This window comes from Myotis brandtii, unplaced genomic scaffold (assembly GCF_000412655.1).
Source record: "Myotis brandtii unplaced genomic scaffold, ASM41265v1 scaffold732, whole genome shotgun sequence".
In the NCBI taxonomy this organism is placed as follows: Eukaryota; Metazoa; Chordata; class Mammalia; order Chiroptera; family Vespertilionidae; genus Myotis; species Myotis brandtii.
In genome coordinates this window covers 854718-870200 of record NW_005370902.1, presented here as the reverse complement: position 1 = coordinate 870200, position 15483 = coordinate 854718, and the positions used below count along the sequence as shown (strand labels likewise).

At 45.1% G+C, this 15483-nt stretch overlaps 1 protein-coding gene and 1 pseudogene across 1 annotated transcript in view; one reads left to right on the top strand and one right to left on the bottom strand.

The window, feature by feature from the left end:
- LOC106724132 (N-terminal Xaa-Pro-Lys N-methyltransferase 1-like) overlaps positions 1-13335 on the top strand; it is a 19803-nt gene extending 6468 nt beyond the window's left edge. The window contains exon 2 of the mRNA XM_014530341.1: positions 12653-13335. Coding sequence (XP_014385827.1) covers positions 12653-12960 — 308 coding nt within the window. The 3' untranslated portion in view covers positions 12961-13335. The remainder of the gene's footprint in view (positions 1-12652) is intronic.
- A 774-nt stretch (positions 13336-14109) lies between these two features.
- The window catches only part of LOC102253961, a 17859-nt pseudogene continuing 16485 nt past the window's right edge, over positions 14110-15483 (bottom strand).

Genomic DNA, 15483 nt, shown 5'->3' with positions numbered 1-15483 from the left:
CTTTTAAAAAATAAGATAATAAAGGGTATATAATATAGATTCATGGACATATATTTATATACATATTCTCTAGATGCTTTCAACTTCTAGTTCTATTCCTCCTTTTTCATATATCTTTTGTTCCTTCAAATTAATTTATTTAGTGTGTCTGATAGTGCAAATCTGTGGTAGTGAATTATTTCTGGTCTTGCTTATCAGAAATTTTACCTCACCTTAATATAAATTTTTATTCTTTATACTAGAGGCCCAGCACACAAAATTTGTGCACGGGTAGGGTCCCCAGGCCTGGCCTGGAATCAGGGTTGATCTGCACAGACTGCCGGTAGCTGGCCCAGCCCCCCTGCCACTGCAGTGCTCCACTCCTCCCCCGCCCCCGCCGCCACCACCTCCCATCACCCTCTGTGTGTGGGGCAACTGGTGGGACGATTAGGGCCCCGCTCACACCTGCCTTGGCCTGGTGCTACCTGGGTCTGCCGCCACCCACCCCCAGTTCCCTGTTCACCATCAGGTGATCAGAGCCTGCTGGCCGGGGGAGGTACCCAGAGTTTGGCCAGCAGGCCCCGATCTGTTGCTTGGGGCCTGTGGGCAGGAGGAAGCACTATAGCGACCAGTCAGTGCTCATTATAGCGACCGGTCATTCCTCAGTCCAGTCAATTTACATATTATGCTTTTATTTTATATATTTATTTTTTAATTTTTATTGATTAAGGTATTACAAATGTGTCTTTATCCCCCCATTGTCCCTTCATCTCCCCAGTCCTGCCCTCACCCTCACCCCCTGTTGTCTGCATCCATCGCTTATGCTTATATGCATGCATGAAAGTCCTTTGGTTGATCTCTCCCTCTTACCTCCACCCTCCCCTACCTTCCCTCTGAGGTTTGAGCATTGCCCTAGGGGCTGTGTCAGTGAATAAATTCCTTTGGCATATATCTGAGATTTTGCTACCTGTGGATTCCTCTAATATTTTTATGGTTTCCTGTCTTACGTTTAAGTCTTTTATCCATTTTGAGTTTATTTTTGTGTATGGTGTAAGTTGGTGGTCTAGTTTCATTTTTTTTGCATATATCTGACCAAATTTCCCAGCACCATTTATTGAAGAGACTGTCTTTACTCCATTTTATGTTCTTAACTCCTTTGTCAAATATTAATTGAGCATAATGGTTTGGGTCGATTTCTGGGTTCTCTATTCTATTCCATCCTATCTAATAAAAGAGTAATATGCAAATTGACCATCACTCCAACACACAAGATGCCTGCCCCCATGTGGACACAAGATGGCCAGCAGGGGAGGGCAGTTCTTGGTGATCAAGCCTACAAGGGAGGGCAGCTGAGAGGGACCAGGCCTGCAAGGGAGGGCAGTTGGGGGCAAACAGGCCTGCAGGCGAGGACAGTTAGGGCTAACCAGGTCTGCAGGGGAGGTTAGTTGGGACAGACCAGGTTGTCAGGGGAAGGTAGTTGGGAGGGACAAGGCCTGCAGAGGAGGGCAGTTGCGGGGGACCAGGCCGACAGGGGAGGGCAGTTAGGGGCAACCAGGCCAGCTGGGGAGGGCAGTTGTAGGTGTCCAGGCCTGCAGGGGAGGACAGTTAGGGGCAACTAGGCCAGCAGGAGAGGGAAGTTAGGGGTGAGCAGGCTGGAAAGGAAGGGTAGTTAGGGGCGACCAGGCCTGCAAGGGAGAAAAGTTAGGGGCGACAAGGCCAGCAGGGGATGGCAGTTAGGGACAATCAGGCCGACAGGGGAGCAGTTAGGCGTCGATCAGGCTGGCATGGGAGTGGTTAGGGGGTGATCAGGCTTGGCAGGCAGAAGCGGTTAGGGGCAATCAGGCAGGCAGGCGAGCAGTTGGAAGCCAGCAGTCCTGGATTGCGAGAGGGATGTTTGACTGCCTGTTTAAACGGGCAGTCGGATATCCCCCAAGGGGTCCCAGATTGGAGAGGGTGCAGGCTGGGCTGAGGGACAATCCCCTGCATGAATTTCATGCATCAGGCTCTAGTTGGTCTATATTTCTGTTCTTGTGCCAGTACCAGGCAGTATTCAGTATAGTGGCTTTGTAATACATCTTGTTATCTGGTATTGAGGTCCCTCCTACTTTGTTCTTCTTTCTCAGGATCGCTGCAGCTATTTGTGGTCTTTATTTATTCCAGATGAATTTTTGGAGAGTTCTTTCTAGCTCTGTGAAATATGCTGTTGGTATTTTAATGGGGAGTGCATTGAATCTATAGATTGCTTGGGGTAGTATGGACATTTTAATCATGTTGATTTTACCAATCCATGAAAACGGTATGTTCTTCCATCTGTTTATGTCTTTCTCTATCTGTTTTTTCAGTGTCCTATAGTTTTCTGAGGACAGGCCTTTTACCTCCTTAGTTAAGTTTATCTTAATTTTTGTTTTGTGCAGTGGTAAAAGGGATTGTTTTTGTAAATTCTCTTTCTGTAAATTCACTATTGGTGTATAAAAATGCCAAAGATTTCTTGGTGTTAATTTTGTATCCTGCTACATTGCCAAATTCATTTATTAAGTATAATAATTTTTTGATGGAGTCTTTAGAATTTTCTATATACAGTATCATGTCATCTGCGAATAATGACAATTTTACTTCTTCTTTTCCAATTTCGATGCCTTTTATTTCTTCTTCTTGTCTGATTGTTATGGCTAGTACTTCTAGTACTATTTTGAACAGGAGTGGTGAAAGCAGGCATCCCTGTCTTGTTCCTGTTCTTAAGGGAAAGATTTTGGTTTTTGCCCATTGAGTATGATGTTGGCTGTAGGTTTGTCATTTAAGGCTTTTATTGTGTTGAGGTATGACCCCTCTATTCCCATTTGCTGAAGGTTTTTACCAAGAAAGGGTGTTGGATTTTGTCAAATGCTTTCCCCCCCCCCATAGACTGATATGTTTATGTGATTTTTGTCTCTCAATTTGTTTATGTGATGTATCATGTTTATTGATTTGCAGCTATTGTACCAGCCCTGCATCCCAGGAATAAATCCCAGTGGGTGTATGATCTTTCTAATGTAATGCTGGATCCGGTTTGCTATAATTTTGTTGAGGATTTTGTCATCTATGTTCATGAGGGATATTGGCCTGTAATTCTCTTTCTTTGTAGTGTCTTTATCTGGTTTTGGATTAGGGTAATGCTGGCTTCATAGAAAGAGCTTGGAAGTATGCCTACCTCTTGAATTTTTTTGGAATAGTCTGAGAATTTTTTGGTTTTAGTTCTTTGAATGTTCAGTAAAAATCCCCTATGAAGCCATCTGGTCCAGGGCTTTTATTTGCTGGAAGCTTCTTGTTTACTGTTTCAAATTCATCAGTAGTTATCGGCCTATTCAAATTTTTTTATTTTTCCTGATTGAGTTTTGGAAACTTGTATTTTTCTAGGAATGTGTCCATTTCATCGAGTTTGTCCAGTTTTTTGGAGTTGAATTGCTCGTAGAATTTTTTTTGCAATCCTTTGTATTTCTGTGGGGTTGGTTGTTACTTCACCTCTTTCATTTATGATTTTGTTTATTTGAGTCCTCTCTCTTTGTTTCTTGGTGAGCCTGACTATCAATCTTGTTTATCCTTTCAAAGAATCAGCTCCTGGTTTCATTGATCTTTTGTATTTTTTTTTGGTCTCTATGTTGTTTATTTCTGCTCTGATCTTTATTATTTCCTCTCTTCTGGATATTGTGGGCTTTTTTGGTTGCTCTCTTTCTAATTCTTTAAGTTGCAAGGTTAGTAGTTCATTACCAGTTTTTCTTGTTTTTTGTGGTAGGACTGTAGAGCTATGAACTTGTCTCTCAGGACTGCCTTTATTGTGTTCCATAAATTTTGGATTGCTTTGTTTTCATTGTCATTTGTTTCCAGGATTCTTTCTATTTCTTCTTTGATCACTTTGGTAACCCAATAATTGTTTAATAGCATGCTATTTAGCCTCCAAGTGTTTGATTATTTTTTCATTGTTTTTATTGTAGTTGATTTCTAGTTTTATGCCATTGTGATCTGGAAGATTCTTGTTATGATTTCTATCCTCTTGAATTTAAAGAGACTTTTCCTGTGCCCTAATATGTAATCTATCTTTGAAAATGTCCAGTGGTACTGGAGAAGAATGTATATTCTCTAGCTTTGGGGTGAAATATTCTGAAGATGTCAATTAAGTCCACCTGATCTAGTGAGTCATTTAGGATTGCTGTTTCTTTGCTGGTTTTTTGTTTAGAGGATTTATCCAGTGGTGTAAGTTGGGTATTAAAGCCCCCTACTCTGACTGTATTGCTATCTATCTCTCCCTTGATATCTTCCAGAAGTTGTTTTATGTATTTGGGTGTTTCTGCATTGGGTGCATATATGTTTACCAGAGTTATATCTTCTTGTTGAATTGCTCCCTTTAGTATTATGTAGTGGCCTTCCTAAACTCTTATTAATGGTCTTCACTCTGAGGTATATTTTGTCAGATATAAGTATTGCAACCCTAGCTTTTTTCTCATTTCCATTTGCCTGAAAAATTTTTTCCATCTCTTCACTCTCAGTCTGTGTGAATCTTTTGTTCTGAGGTGGGTCTCTTGCAGACAGCAAATATATGGGCCATGTTTTCTTATCCATTCAGCTACCTTTTGTCTTTTGATAGGTGCATTTAATCAATTTACATTTAATGTTATTATTGATAAGTACTTATTTGTTGTCATTTTCATTCTTAATGTTTGTGTTTCTTCTTGCCTTTCTGTTTCTTCTTTTTACAGCAGTCCAGTTGGGTATTAAAGCCCCCTACTCTGACTGTATTGCTATCTATCTCTCCCTTGATATCTTCCAGAAGTTGTTTTATGTATTTGGGTGTTTCTGCATTGGGTGCATATATGTTTACCAGAGTTATATCTTCTTGTTGAATTGCTCCCTTTAGTATTATGTAGTGGCCTTCCTAAACTCTTATTAATGGTCTTCACTCTGAGGTATATTTTGTCAGATATAAGTATTGCAACCCTAGCTTTTTTCTCATTTCCATTTGCCTGAAAAATTTTTTCCATCTCTTCACTCTCAGTCTGTGTGAATCTTTTGTTCTGAGGTGGGTCTCTTGCAGACAGCAAATATATGGGCCATGTTTTCTTATCCATTCAGCTACCTTTTGTCTTTTGATAGGTGCATTTAATCAATTTACATTTAATGTTATTATTGATAAGTACTTATTTGTTGTCATTTTCATTCTTAATGTTTGTGTTTCTTCTTGCCTTTCTGTTTCTTCTTTTTACAGCAGTCCCTTTATGATTTCTTGCATTGCTGTCTTGGTAGTAATAAACTTTCTTAGCCCTTTTTTGTCTGTGAAGCTCCTGATTCCACCTTCAATTTTGAATGATAGTTTTGCTGGCTAGAGTATTCTCGGATTCAGTCCCTTGTTTTGCATCACTTTGTATATTTAATTCAATTCCCTTCTGGCCTGGTGTGTTTCTGTAGAGAAATCAGTTGATATTCTAATAAGAGCTCCCTTGTAGGTAACTTTTTGTCTCTCTCTGGCAGCCTTTAAGATTCTTACTTTGTTGTTGGTGTTTGCCAATTTAATTATGATGTGTCTTGGTGCTGGCCTTTTGGGGTTCATCTTATTTGGGACTCTATGTGCTTCTTGGACTTGCATAGTTTTTTTCTTGCCAATATCAGGGAAGTTTTCTGTCATTATTTCTTCAAACAGGTTTTCTATTCCTTGCTTCTCTTCCTCTCCTTCTGGTACCCCTATTATGCAAATGTTGTTTTGTTTTGTATTGTCCCAAAGCTCCCTTAGGCTCTCCTCTTGCTTTTTAAGTTTTTTTCCTGTTGTTCCTGTCTTTGTGTGTATTTTCCTACCGTGTCTTCTAATTCGCTGATGCAGTCTTTAGACTCTTGTAGTCCACTGTTTAAGCCTTCCATTGTGTTCTTTATTGCAGCTATGTCATTCTTCATTTACTCTGGGTTCCTTTTGATGTTGGTGACATTCTCATTCAGCTCCTTATAATTCTCATTGAGTTGTGTGTATTTGTCATTGAGTTGTGTGTATTTGTCATCTGGCCATTTGAGCATCCTTATAACCATTACTCTGAATTCTTTCTCTGAAAAGTTGCTTGTCTCAGTTTCATTTAACTCCCATTCTGGTGATCTTCTTTTTCTTTCCTTTTGGGATTGCTTTTTTGTCTTCCCATGTTTTGCTGTAACATTTTAATTGTAGATCCAATTGCTTTGCTAACCAGGTTCTTTTGGGGATGGTGCTAATGGTGTGGTCTCTCAGGTCTCCTGGGTTTGGTAGTCTAGTGTAGCTCCCTACTTGAGCTATTTGAGTTCTCTTGATGTAGGCCTGTGAGCTGGAAAGGCCCAACTGTGGTGTCTATAAGTCAGCAGCCGTGGAGTGGGGTCCCAATTTTTGCTGTCTTGCACCCTTGGTTGAAATCACGCATGCCCAGCAGGGACTCACAGTGGCACCCAGGAACCTCTGTTGGGGTGGTGGGGCTCAGGAGACCTGCACTCTGGAAAGCCTGACTGTGGTGTCCAGAGTTCTGTAGTTGTCGGGTGGGCAGACTCAGCTTTTGCTGCTGCTTCTGTGGTTGGATACACGTTTCCCCAGTGGCAGCTCACAGGGACACCCATGGTGCGTTTGCCAGCAGGTTGTACTGATGCACTCTGAAGGGCCCTGGCGCTGAAGCCATGGGATTGCGGTGTCTGTGGGCAGGTATCCCAGAAGAGGGAATTCAGCATTTCTACAGCCCAGCAGTGCTCCCTGTTTGTATAAGTGTGTGCCCAGTGGGGGCTTACAGAGGTGCCCAAGAGCTGCCCGTGGAGCAGTGGGCTTAGGAGGCTTGCGCTCTGGAAAGGCTCGACTGTGGAGTCTAGAGTTCTGCAGCTGTGGGGTGGGAAGACTTAGTTTTTGCTGTTGCACCTGTGGAGGATAGGTGCGCACTCCCAGTGGTGGCTCACAGGGGCACCAGCAGTGCCTTTGTTAGTGCAGCGCACTGAAGCACTCTGAAGGGCCCTGGCACTGAAGCCGCATAATTAAGGCATTGTGGGCAGGTATCCAGGATGAGTGAATTCAGAATTTCTACTACCCCCGGGGGGGGGGGGGGGGCGCGGGTGGGGGGAGTGCGTCCCTGTTTGTCCTAGATCGCACCCAGCAGGGACTCACAGCGGCTCCCAGGAGCGCCCTGTGGATAGATGGGCTCTGGGTGCCTGCTTGTTGAAAATGCATGACTGTGGCAGTGCCTTTGCCAGTGCAGAGCTCTGACTCACTCTGAGGAGCCCTGACCCTGAAGTTGCACAGCTGGGTTGTCTGTGGGCAGTTATTTAGGAAGAGGGAGTTCAGAATTTCTACTGCAGGGCAGCACGCCCTTGTCTGTACAAAATCACACTCAGCTGGGGCTCACAGCAGCATTCAAGAGCTGCCCATGGAGTGTTGTGTCCTGGATGCCTGCGAGCTGGGAACACACGAATGTGGTGTCTGGAGTTCTACCACTGGGGAGAGGGGATGTTGTACTTACTGCTGCGGAAGCAGTGTACCTTTGGAGGTGGAAGTCCCAGGGTCTGCAGGTCTGCGGGCAGGGCAGCAGGATTTTGGCTGGAGTCACTGCTGGGTCACAGGCAGTGTCCAAAGCCTGTCTGTGTGGTGGTGCTGATGAGTTCCTAGAAGAGGCCGCTCTCCCCTTCAAGATGGCGTGGGCTCCGTGCCAGAGTCCTGCAGTCTGTAGAGTGCCTGCAGTGGTGGTAGTCTCTCCCTGTCCAAGAGAGCCTGGTCTGCCAGCCCCTGCTGCTCTTGAAGGATTTAACTGTCCCTCACTCACTCACACACACACACCACACACATCCACACACTCTTCTTTCATTCCCTCACTCACTCACTTACTCTCCCTCACCTCACCCTGCCAACCACCATCTCTTAATTCTACGCTTTTATATATATAGACTAGAGGCCCGGTGCACAAAACTTTTTGCACTTGGGGTGGTCCCTCAGCCCGGCCTGTGCCCTCTCACAGTCTGGGACCCCTCGGGGGATGACCACCTGCTGGCTTAGGCCCAATCCCCCGGGGAGCGGGCCTAAGCTGGCAGTCAGACATCCCTCTGGCAGCCTGGGAGCCCTCAAGGGATGTCCACTTGCCAGCGGGGAGCAGGCCTAAGCTGCAATCAGACATCCGTAGTGCTGCTGAGGAGGCGGGAGAGGCTCCTGCTACCACCCCTGTACTGGCAGCCATCAGCCTGTCTTGTGGCTGAGCAGAGCTCCCCCTGTGGGAGCACACTGACCACCAGGGGGCAGCTCCTGCATTGAGCGTCTGCCCCTTGGTGGTCAGTGTGTATCATAGTGACCAGGCATTCCCAGTCATTCTGCTGATAGGGTCAATTTGCATATTACTCTTTTATTATATAGGATAGAGGCCTGGTACATGGGTGGGGGCCGGCTGGTTTGCCCTGAAGAGGGTCCCAGATCAGTGTGGGGGTCCCACTGGGGTGCCGGGCCAGCCTGGGTGAGGGGCTGAGGGCCATTTTCAGACTGGCCACACCCCCTTCAGGTTGGGGGTCCCTGCTGGAGTGCCTGGCCAGCCTGGGTGAGGGGTTGAGGTCTGTTTTCAGGCTGACCACACCACCTTCAGGGAGGGGGGTCCTGCTGGGGTGCCTGGCCAGTCTGGGTGAGGGACTGATGGCTGTTTTCAGGCTGGCCATGGCCTCCAGCCACCCAAGCTCCGTGTGTTCCCAGCTCACAGGCATCCAGGGCACAGATATCTGGGATTTATTTATCTTCTATAATTGAAACTTTGTTGCCTTGAGCGGTGGCCACAGCTAGCCAGGGCAGGCAGGAAGCTTGGCTTTCTCATTGCTGGGGCAACCAAGCCTCCTGCTTGCTCCAGCTCTGTGGCTGCTGGTCACCATCTTGGTTGGGTTAATTTGCATATAGTTTCCCTGATTGGCTGGTGGGCGTGGCTTGGGGTGTAGTGGGGGTGTGGTCAATTTGCATGTTTCTCTTTTATTAGATTAGGTCATTTGGAACTGATGTTTTGTCCTTTTTTATTATTTCAGAACTTTAAAGATATTTTTTTAATGTTTTTTGCTCTCCATCTTTCTTTCTGATAATAAAATGCAGTAATTCCTACTGCTATTTTACTACATGTAATGTCTTTTTACTTTGGCTTCTTCATATTTTTCTGTCCTTGGTCATCAGCAATTTTAATATGATGCACCTGTTTGTAATTTTTGCTGTATTTATCTTATTTGACATTTGCTGAACTTCATAATATGGGAGATATGTGGCCATTATTTACTTGCATATTTATTCTGCCCGATATTCTCTTTTCTCCTTTTGGTAATTCCAATTACATATATGTACTAAACAGTATTGTCCCACAATTTACTAAGACTACTTATATTTCACATCCTATTTTTTTTCTATTTGTTCTTCTAATCAAAGAATTTCTAACTATAATTTGAAGTTCACTTCTTTTTTCTTTTCATATCCCAGTCTGCAATAACCTCATCCAGTATTGTTTTTTAATATAATTATGTTATGTTTTGAAATTTCTCATAGTTTTATGTTTTTCTTTTTCATATTTTCTATCTCGTTGTGTATTATTACCATAAGTTTAATTGAGTCCTTAAAATATTCATAGTTTCAGCTTTATGTTATATATTTTTCTTCTGCTCCTTCTAATATCTGAAGTATCTGCTTTATCTTTTGACAGAATGTTACTTAATCATTTTTTTTCTTTGCACATTTGGTAATTTTGTATTCTAAGCTGGACACCAAGTATGATAGTTGTAGAGCTTCTGGATAATGTTAAGTTCCCTTAAAGTATGTTGAATTTTATTTTGGCAGATAAGTTGCTGGTAGATAACTAAGTATGGTCCTGTCAGACTTGAATTCATTTGTTACTGAGGAATATTTATTTTGCTTTCATTCTTACTTAATACTAAGACTTGACTCTTACTCTTGCATATGGTCTTTACAAAAATGTATGATCTTTTTGGGTTTCCATTGAAGACCAATGAGCTGAATAATTTCCTCCTACTTTAGACAAACTGTCACTCCTTTCACAGGTCAGCTCCACAATAACCATTTTCTGCTAGGAATCCCAGACAGATCTCAACCCTTTGCTTTTTCAACCAAACCATTTTAAAAATGAAAGAGTAGAAATATCCTTTCCATCTTACATACTTTTTCCTACAATTCCAACTGCCTCAGTAGCCTGTAAATCTAGACTCTGTCTCCTCAGTTAAGCAAGACTTTCACTCAAGTTTGTTTCTATTTCTATGCTCTCTGTCAGTAAAGTACTCTAGACAAAGTTGTGGCAATTGTTGAAATACTGGGGCTCACATTATATTCTTTTCTTTCCCCGAGGATAGTTGTCCTCAACTGCCTCTTTTACAATGTCTGAAAATATTGATTTCAAAATTTCATACAATTTTACAGAAGTTAGTGTTGGAATTCCAAGTCCTATACTAGCTACTCTTTCAAAACAGAAATACATTTTAACTGTTGTCAAAATAAGAAAGCTTAAATGAAGAAAAGCTGTTATTTGCTTATTGTGACAGAGTGATAAAAAAGATGAATTTTAACTCAGGTCTTCTGATTTTATATCTAAAGTATTTCTACTGCATTATATCTGCTTTGCAAGTGAATAGTTCTAGAAAAATATAGATTGGGGTAGGTTTTCTAACTCCGTGGTTTATCAACTTTTCAGTTCATAAAATTTTAAACACTTTATATGAAATACATTTTGTAATGCTGCTTTTTTCTAGATATTAAGTGCATATATAGCAAGAATAATAATAATGATTTCTACTTAGGATTAATATTTCACAAAAAAGCTTATGCCATGTAGTCACCAAAATGGCATAAGCTAACATATCTTTCTATCTCTTTGTATATTATCACCATAAGTTTAATTAAGTCCTTTAAAACATTCATAATAGCAGCTTCATGTTTTATATTTTTTCTTCTGCTCCTTCTAATATCTGAAGTATCTGCTTTATTTTTTGACAGAATATTATTTATTCATTTTTTTCTTTGCACATTTGGTAATTTTTTATTCTAAGCTGGACACTGAGTATGATAGTTGTAGAGCTTCTGGATAATGTTAAGTTCCCGTAAAGTATGTTGAATTAAAGATCTTAGCTTATGTCATGTAGTCACCAAAATGGCATGAGCTAACATATTTTTCATAATAAAAGAGAATTCTAGCTAATGAATTAATAATTTTGTTTTATAAAAATCTCACCTTAATGTAGTTTATCTCCTCTTGATAATGGAGTGTAGTAAACTTCAAAATGGACCAAAGCCTGTCTGAAGGCAGGTATTTGAAAATAACTGGGAGTAAATATTTTTTAAAATAACATTTCTGGGTCAGAAAACATTCTCAGTACTTACAGTTATTAATGAATTTAAACATCATAACTATATTATGAATCAGGTCCTATCACACTTCCTATTTTACAAATGATGAATCTGATGTATAGAAAACAAAATATTATGCCCAAGGTTACACAACTAATAAGCAATAGAGCTAAAATTGCCACCCAAGGGATAAGAATCTTAAACTTTGTTCCTTTTCTCCAATTATTCCTTTTGAAATGGGAGGCTGAGTAGAAATGTACACATGTGTTATGAAAATATTTTCAAAAAGTATCACTCCAAAATATATCTTCCCATAATATACAATTGTGTTAAAAATTGTAATTTTTCAATTCTTAAAATTTTTTCTCAGATGAAATAACAATACACTATATAGGAAGAATACATCATTGAATAAAAAGCACATTGCAAATAGATGTAATTCAGAAGGTTAAAATTCTACTTAAGGTTAGTCTTTAAAATGCAAACCAATATTTTAAAAATTTAATCAAAATAAATGTATGGTACAAAGAAGTAGATAAAATACTTCCCCAAAATGAAGGAAGTCATGCATAAAAGAGCACCATGATGTAGTGCTCTAATGCAAATAGAAAGTATTGATTCAGGGTAGCAGCTCAGAGTAGGAAGAAAAGAAATAAATGTTACTCTTTCAGGTTTGATTTTATAAGAAAATAAAATGTATTTCTTAATCAAAATGTACTTACAGTCATTCAACGATTTATATAACAATTTGAAAATAATTAAGCATATGTGGCAGTTTATTATTAAAATTATGAGCATTAAGAATAGGAGCAAAGAAAAATTTTTTTTTTTTATAAAAGGGTTTTTTTTAAGAGGAAGGTTGAAGCTTTGGCTGTCCCTGCTATTGGCAGTGAGCCAGCTTTGCCATCATGTCCTGCGCCCTCTCGGCCTAACGACACGTGCAGGGTGCTCTGCCCAGACTGCTGGCCTTGAGCAGGCCACTTTTCCAGCGGTCAGCCACCCTCCCAGGCAGGCAGCACCACCCTGTGGGACCTACTGCATCTGGCCCTGTATTCTGTGGTCCCAAAAAGCCTGTCTGGAGTTCTAACAGAGCGAGCGAACTGTTGGGTACACCGCCCTGGTCCAGGCCTAGGAGGGTGGGTGGCATGTGGAGTGAGGTGTCAGGCAGGGCCTGAAGTCACTGGTCAGGGTGGAATCCCAGCTGCACATTCCATGGCTGCTTGTGGCTTGGTGACTTCGACCCAGTCTTCTCTTTCACAAAATGGGCTTCAGTGACCCCCCTGGACTGTTGAGGGCAGTTGGCCCTGTGTGTCAATCGTAAAGTGCAAAGTGGAATGAGCGGTGGCTGAGGAGCAGCCAGTGGCGAGTGTGCCCGCACCATCCTGTTCCCACGCCTCTGCCTTCCAGGCCACCTGACCTATCTGCACCTGGCCGAGTTTCTGCGGCGCTGCAAGCAGGGCCTGTGCCCCAACGGCATCATCGTCATCAAAGACAACATGGCCCAGGAGGGCGTGATCCTGGACGATGTGGACAGCAGCGTGTGCCGGGACCTCGAGGTGGTCCACGGCATCTTCCGAAGCGCAGGCCTCAGCCTCCTCGCCCAGGAGCAGCAGGAGAACCTCCCCGATGAGATCTACCACGTCTACAGCTTGGCCCTGAGATGAGCAGGGCTGCAGGGCAAGAGGGACCGGCAGGGGCGGACAGCTGGCAGCCAGGTGCCATCAGAGGCTCATTCTGATGGTTCGCAGGAGTTGAGTGAGGCCAGTAAATGTACCTGCCTGCCATCCACTGGCTATACAGGCTCTTTTTAACCACAGGACCCACCGAGGAGGAGTGCCATCCAATGGGCAGTGAGGCAGGCGCCTGGCTCCGCTGCCCTCAGGTGAGGCCTGGGCAGTGCAGGTCTGTGGGGTATGGCGACCCATCAGAAGCGAGACTCCTGGTCTCCATCACCAGCCACAGGCCTGGCGGCCTTAAGAGGAAGAGAACCCTGACCGCAGCTGAGGACATGACCTCCGGGGAGAGGCGCGGCTGCTGTATCACAGCTGGTGGTAGGTTCATGTTTCAAGTCCTCTGGTGATGGGCTCTGGTGTCCCTAATGTGGTGGTCACAGCAGCCCGCAGCAGGGAGAGGTCCACAGCTCACTCTTGGCCGTGCCTTGTGGTTCCTCCGTGGCGGACGTTTTCAGTCAGAAATAAAAAGGGTGAACCCCTGTGTTGGAAGGCCCCACGGTCTGGAGTGGTGCTTTTGTTATGGGACAAGTGTTACTTGAGCCCGAATGCAGTGTCTGCTCGTGCTGACCCCCTCTTCCAGGATGCTGCGAGGTCCCTCATCCTGAAATGGGGGGCAGAGATGTTATCAAGGGCCTTTTAAGACCAGAGAAGTCAGTCTAATTGGGTAATATAAACATGCTTTTAGTTGCCTTAGCTTATATCTGAGGCATTTACACAATTCACAAGGACCATCATGACAGCTTTGTGAGGCTCAGCACCAGGCAGGAGTCAGCCTTCAGTCCTGGTAGCTTTCATCCTCAGGTGAGACATTTTGGAATGTCCCTGGTCATGCATGATTGCTTTTTAGCAGAAGGCATGGTCCCCAAGACCTGGGTTTGGCACAGCCCTGTGCCCTGGTGGGCGGGGCGGCGACACCAGCAGGAAGCAGCTCCGCTCTCTCCCCGCCCACCAAAGCCCTTCTGTGGAGTAAAGGGCCTTGCCTGGGCCGCACCCACAAAGGCCCACCCAGTTCCTTCTGGCTTCAGCTCTGTCCATGCAGCTCACAGGAGTCCTGCGCTCAGGAATGCCTACTAGTCCTTTCACGCCTGTCCCAAATCAAAGCCCTGTCATTTTCTCCCATGTGGGTTGAGAACTGGGTCACTGTCAGAGATGGGGGCCGTCTCCCTGAAGACACAGCCTTTCCCACAGGAATGACCGCAGCTGCCGGCTCTCCTGTACCAGCCTACACCTTCCGACAGGCAGCCTGCGCCTTCTCACAGGCGGGACCGAAGGTTCCCCCAAGGCCGCCGGGACTTTAGTCCACCAGCGGGCTGGCTGAGGGGCCCAGACTGTCCCCTCGGTCTGGAGCGGTCAGATGTCAGCCTCCACGGGGCTGCTGTGCTCACTGAGGAGGTACCACTTCAGCCTGTAGGGCAGAGGCAGGGCTTGGACCTTCGCATCCACGGGCCACGGCTGAAGGTAGAGCCGGATGTGAACGCAACACAGGTGCTTGAGGGGCGGGGGGTAGTTCTCCAGCTGCCTCAGGGAGGAGTGAAGGGCCCGGATCTTTCTGCCAGGCTGCCCACGGGATTGATGTCTAAGTTTTCCGGCAGCTGTAGTTTTGGGGAATTAGTTACCATGAGATCCAGGACAGTCTCGGCTTTGCGCAGGAGGTCCCCGTGGCTCTGTCGAAGACCATATGGAAGCCAGACCAGCAGGACGCTCCGTGGAGGGAACAGTTATAGGGAGCGCAGGAGAGGGAAGTGCACTTGGAAGCTCTTGAGGCAGATGTGCGTGAGCGACTCCTGGGCTGGGCACTCGCTGGGGGTCGCCCCGTGAGCCAGCAGCAGCTGCGTGACTTGGAAGCAGAAGCGGTTGATCATCTGGGCCTCCTCTTTGTCCCCTCCCACCGTCTCCCCGAGCAGGAAGATGATGCACGTGAACAAGGTGTCCCCGTCTTTGGGTCTTTGGTGGTCGCCTTCACGTCTGCCCCTCCCTCCAGCAGCAGCCGGATGTTGGTGTTGTGAATCTGCACGCCCGCCTCTGCTGGCCAGAGCGTGGAGCAGAGCAGTCTTCCCATGCTTGTCGGCTGCATTGACGTCTGCCCCAAGGTCCAGGAGGCGCTGCAGGCAGGGCAGATGCTCCGGCTCCTCGCTGGCCAGGTCCAGGGGGCTGCTCTCGTGGATCCCGTCCCTCCAGTTAATGTCGGCCCCGTGGTGCACCAGCAGCTCCACCATGTCAGGCTGGTTTCGCAGGACAGCGATGTGCAGGGCCGTGTAGTAAGTGACCGGGTCTTCAAAGTTGAGGTTGGCCCGTTTCGCAGGAGAACATCGGCCGCCTGGGTCAGCCCCAGCTCGGCCATCTTCAGCAGCGCATTGCTCACGCCTTCCTGGTAGAACGGGGAGTGGGCCTTTCTCTCCAGAAGCTCGGTGAGAAGAAGGAGCCGGCTCTCCTCGCTGGGCACATAGCTGGGCC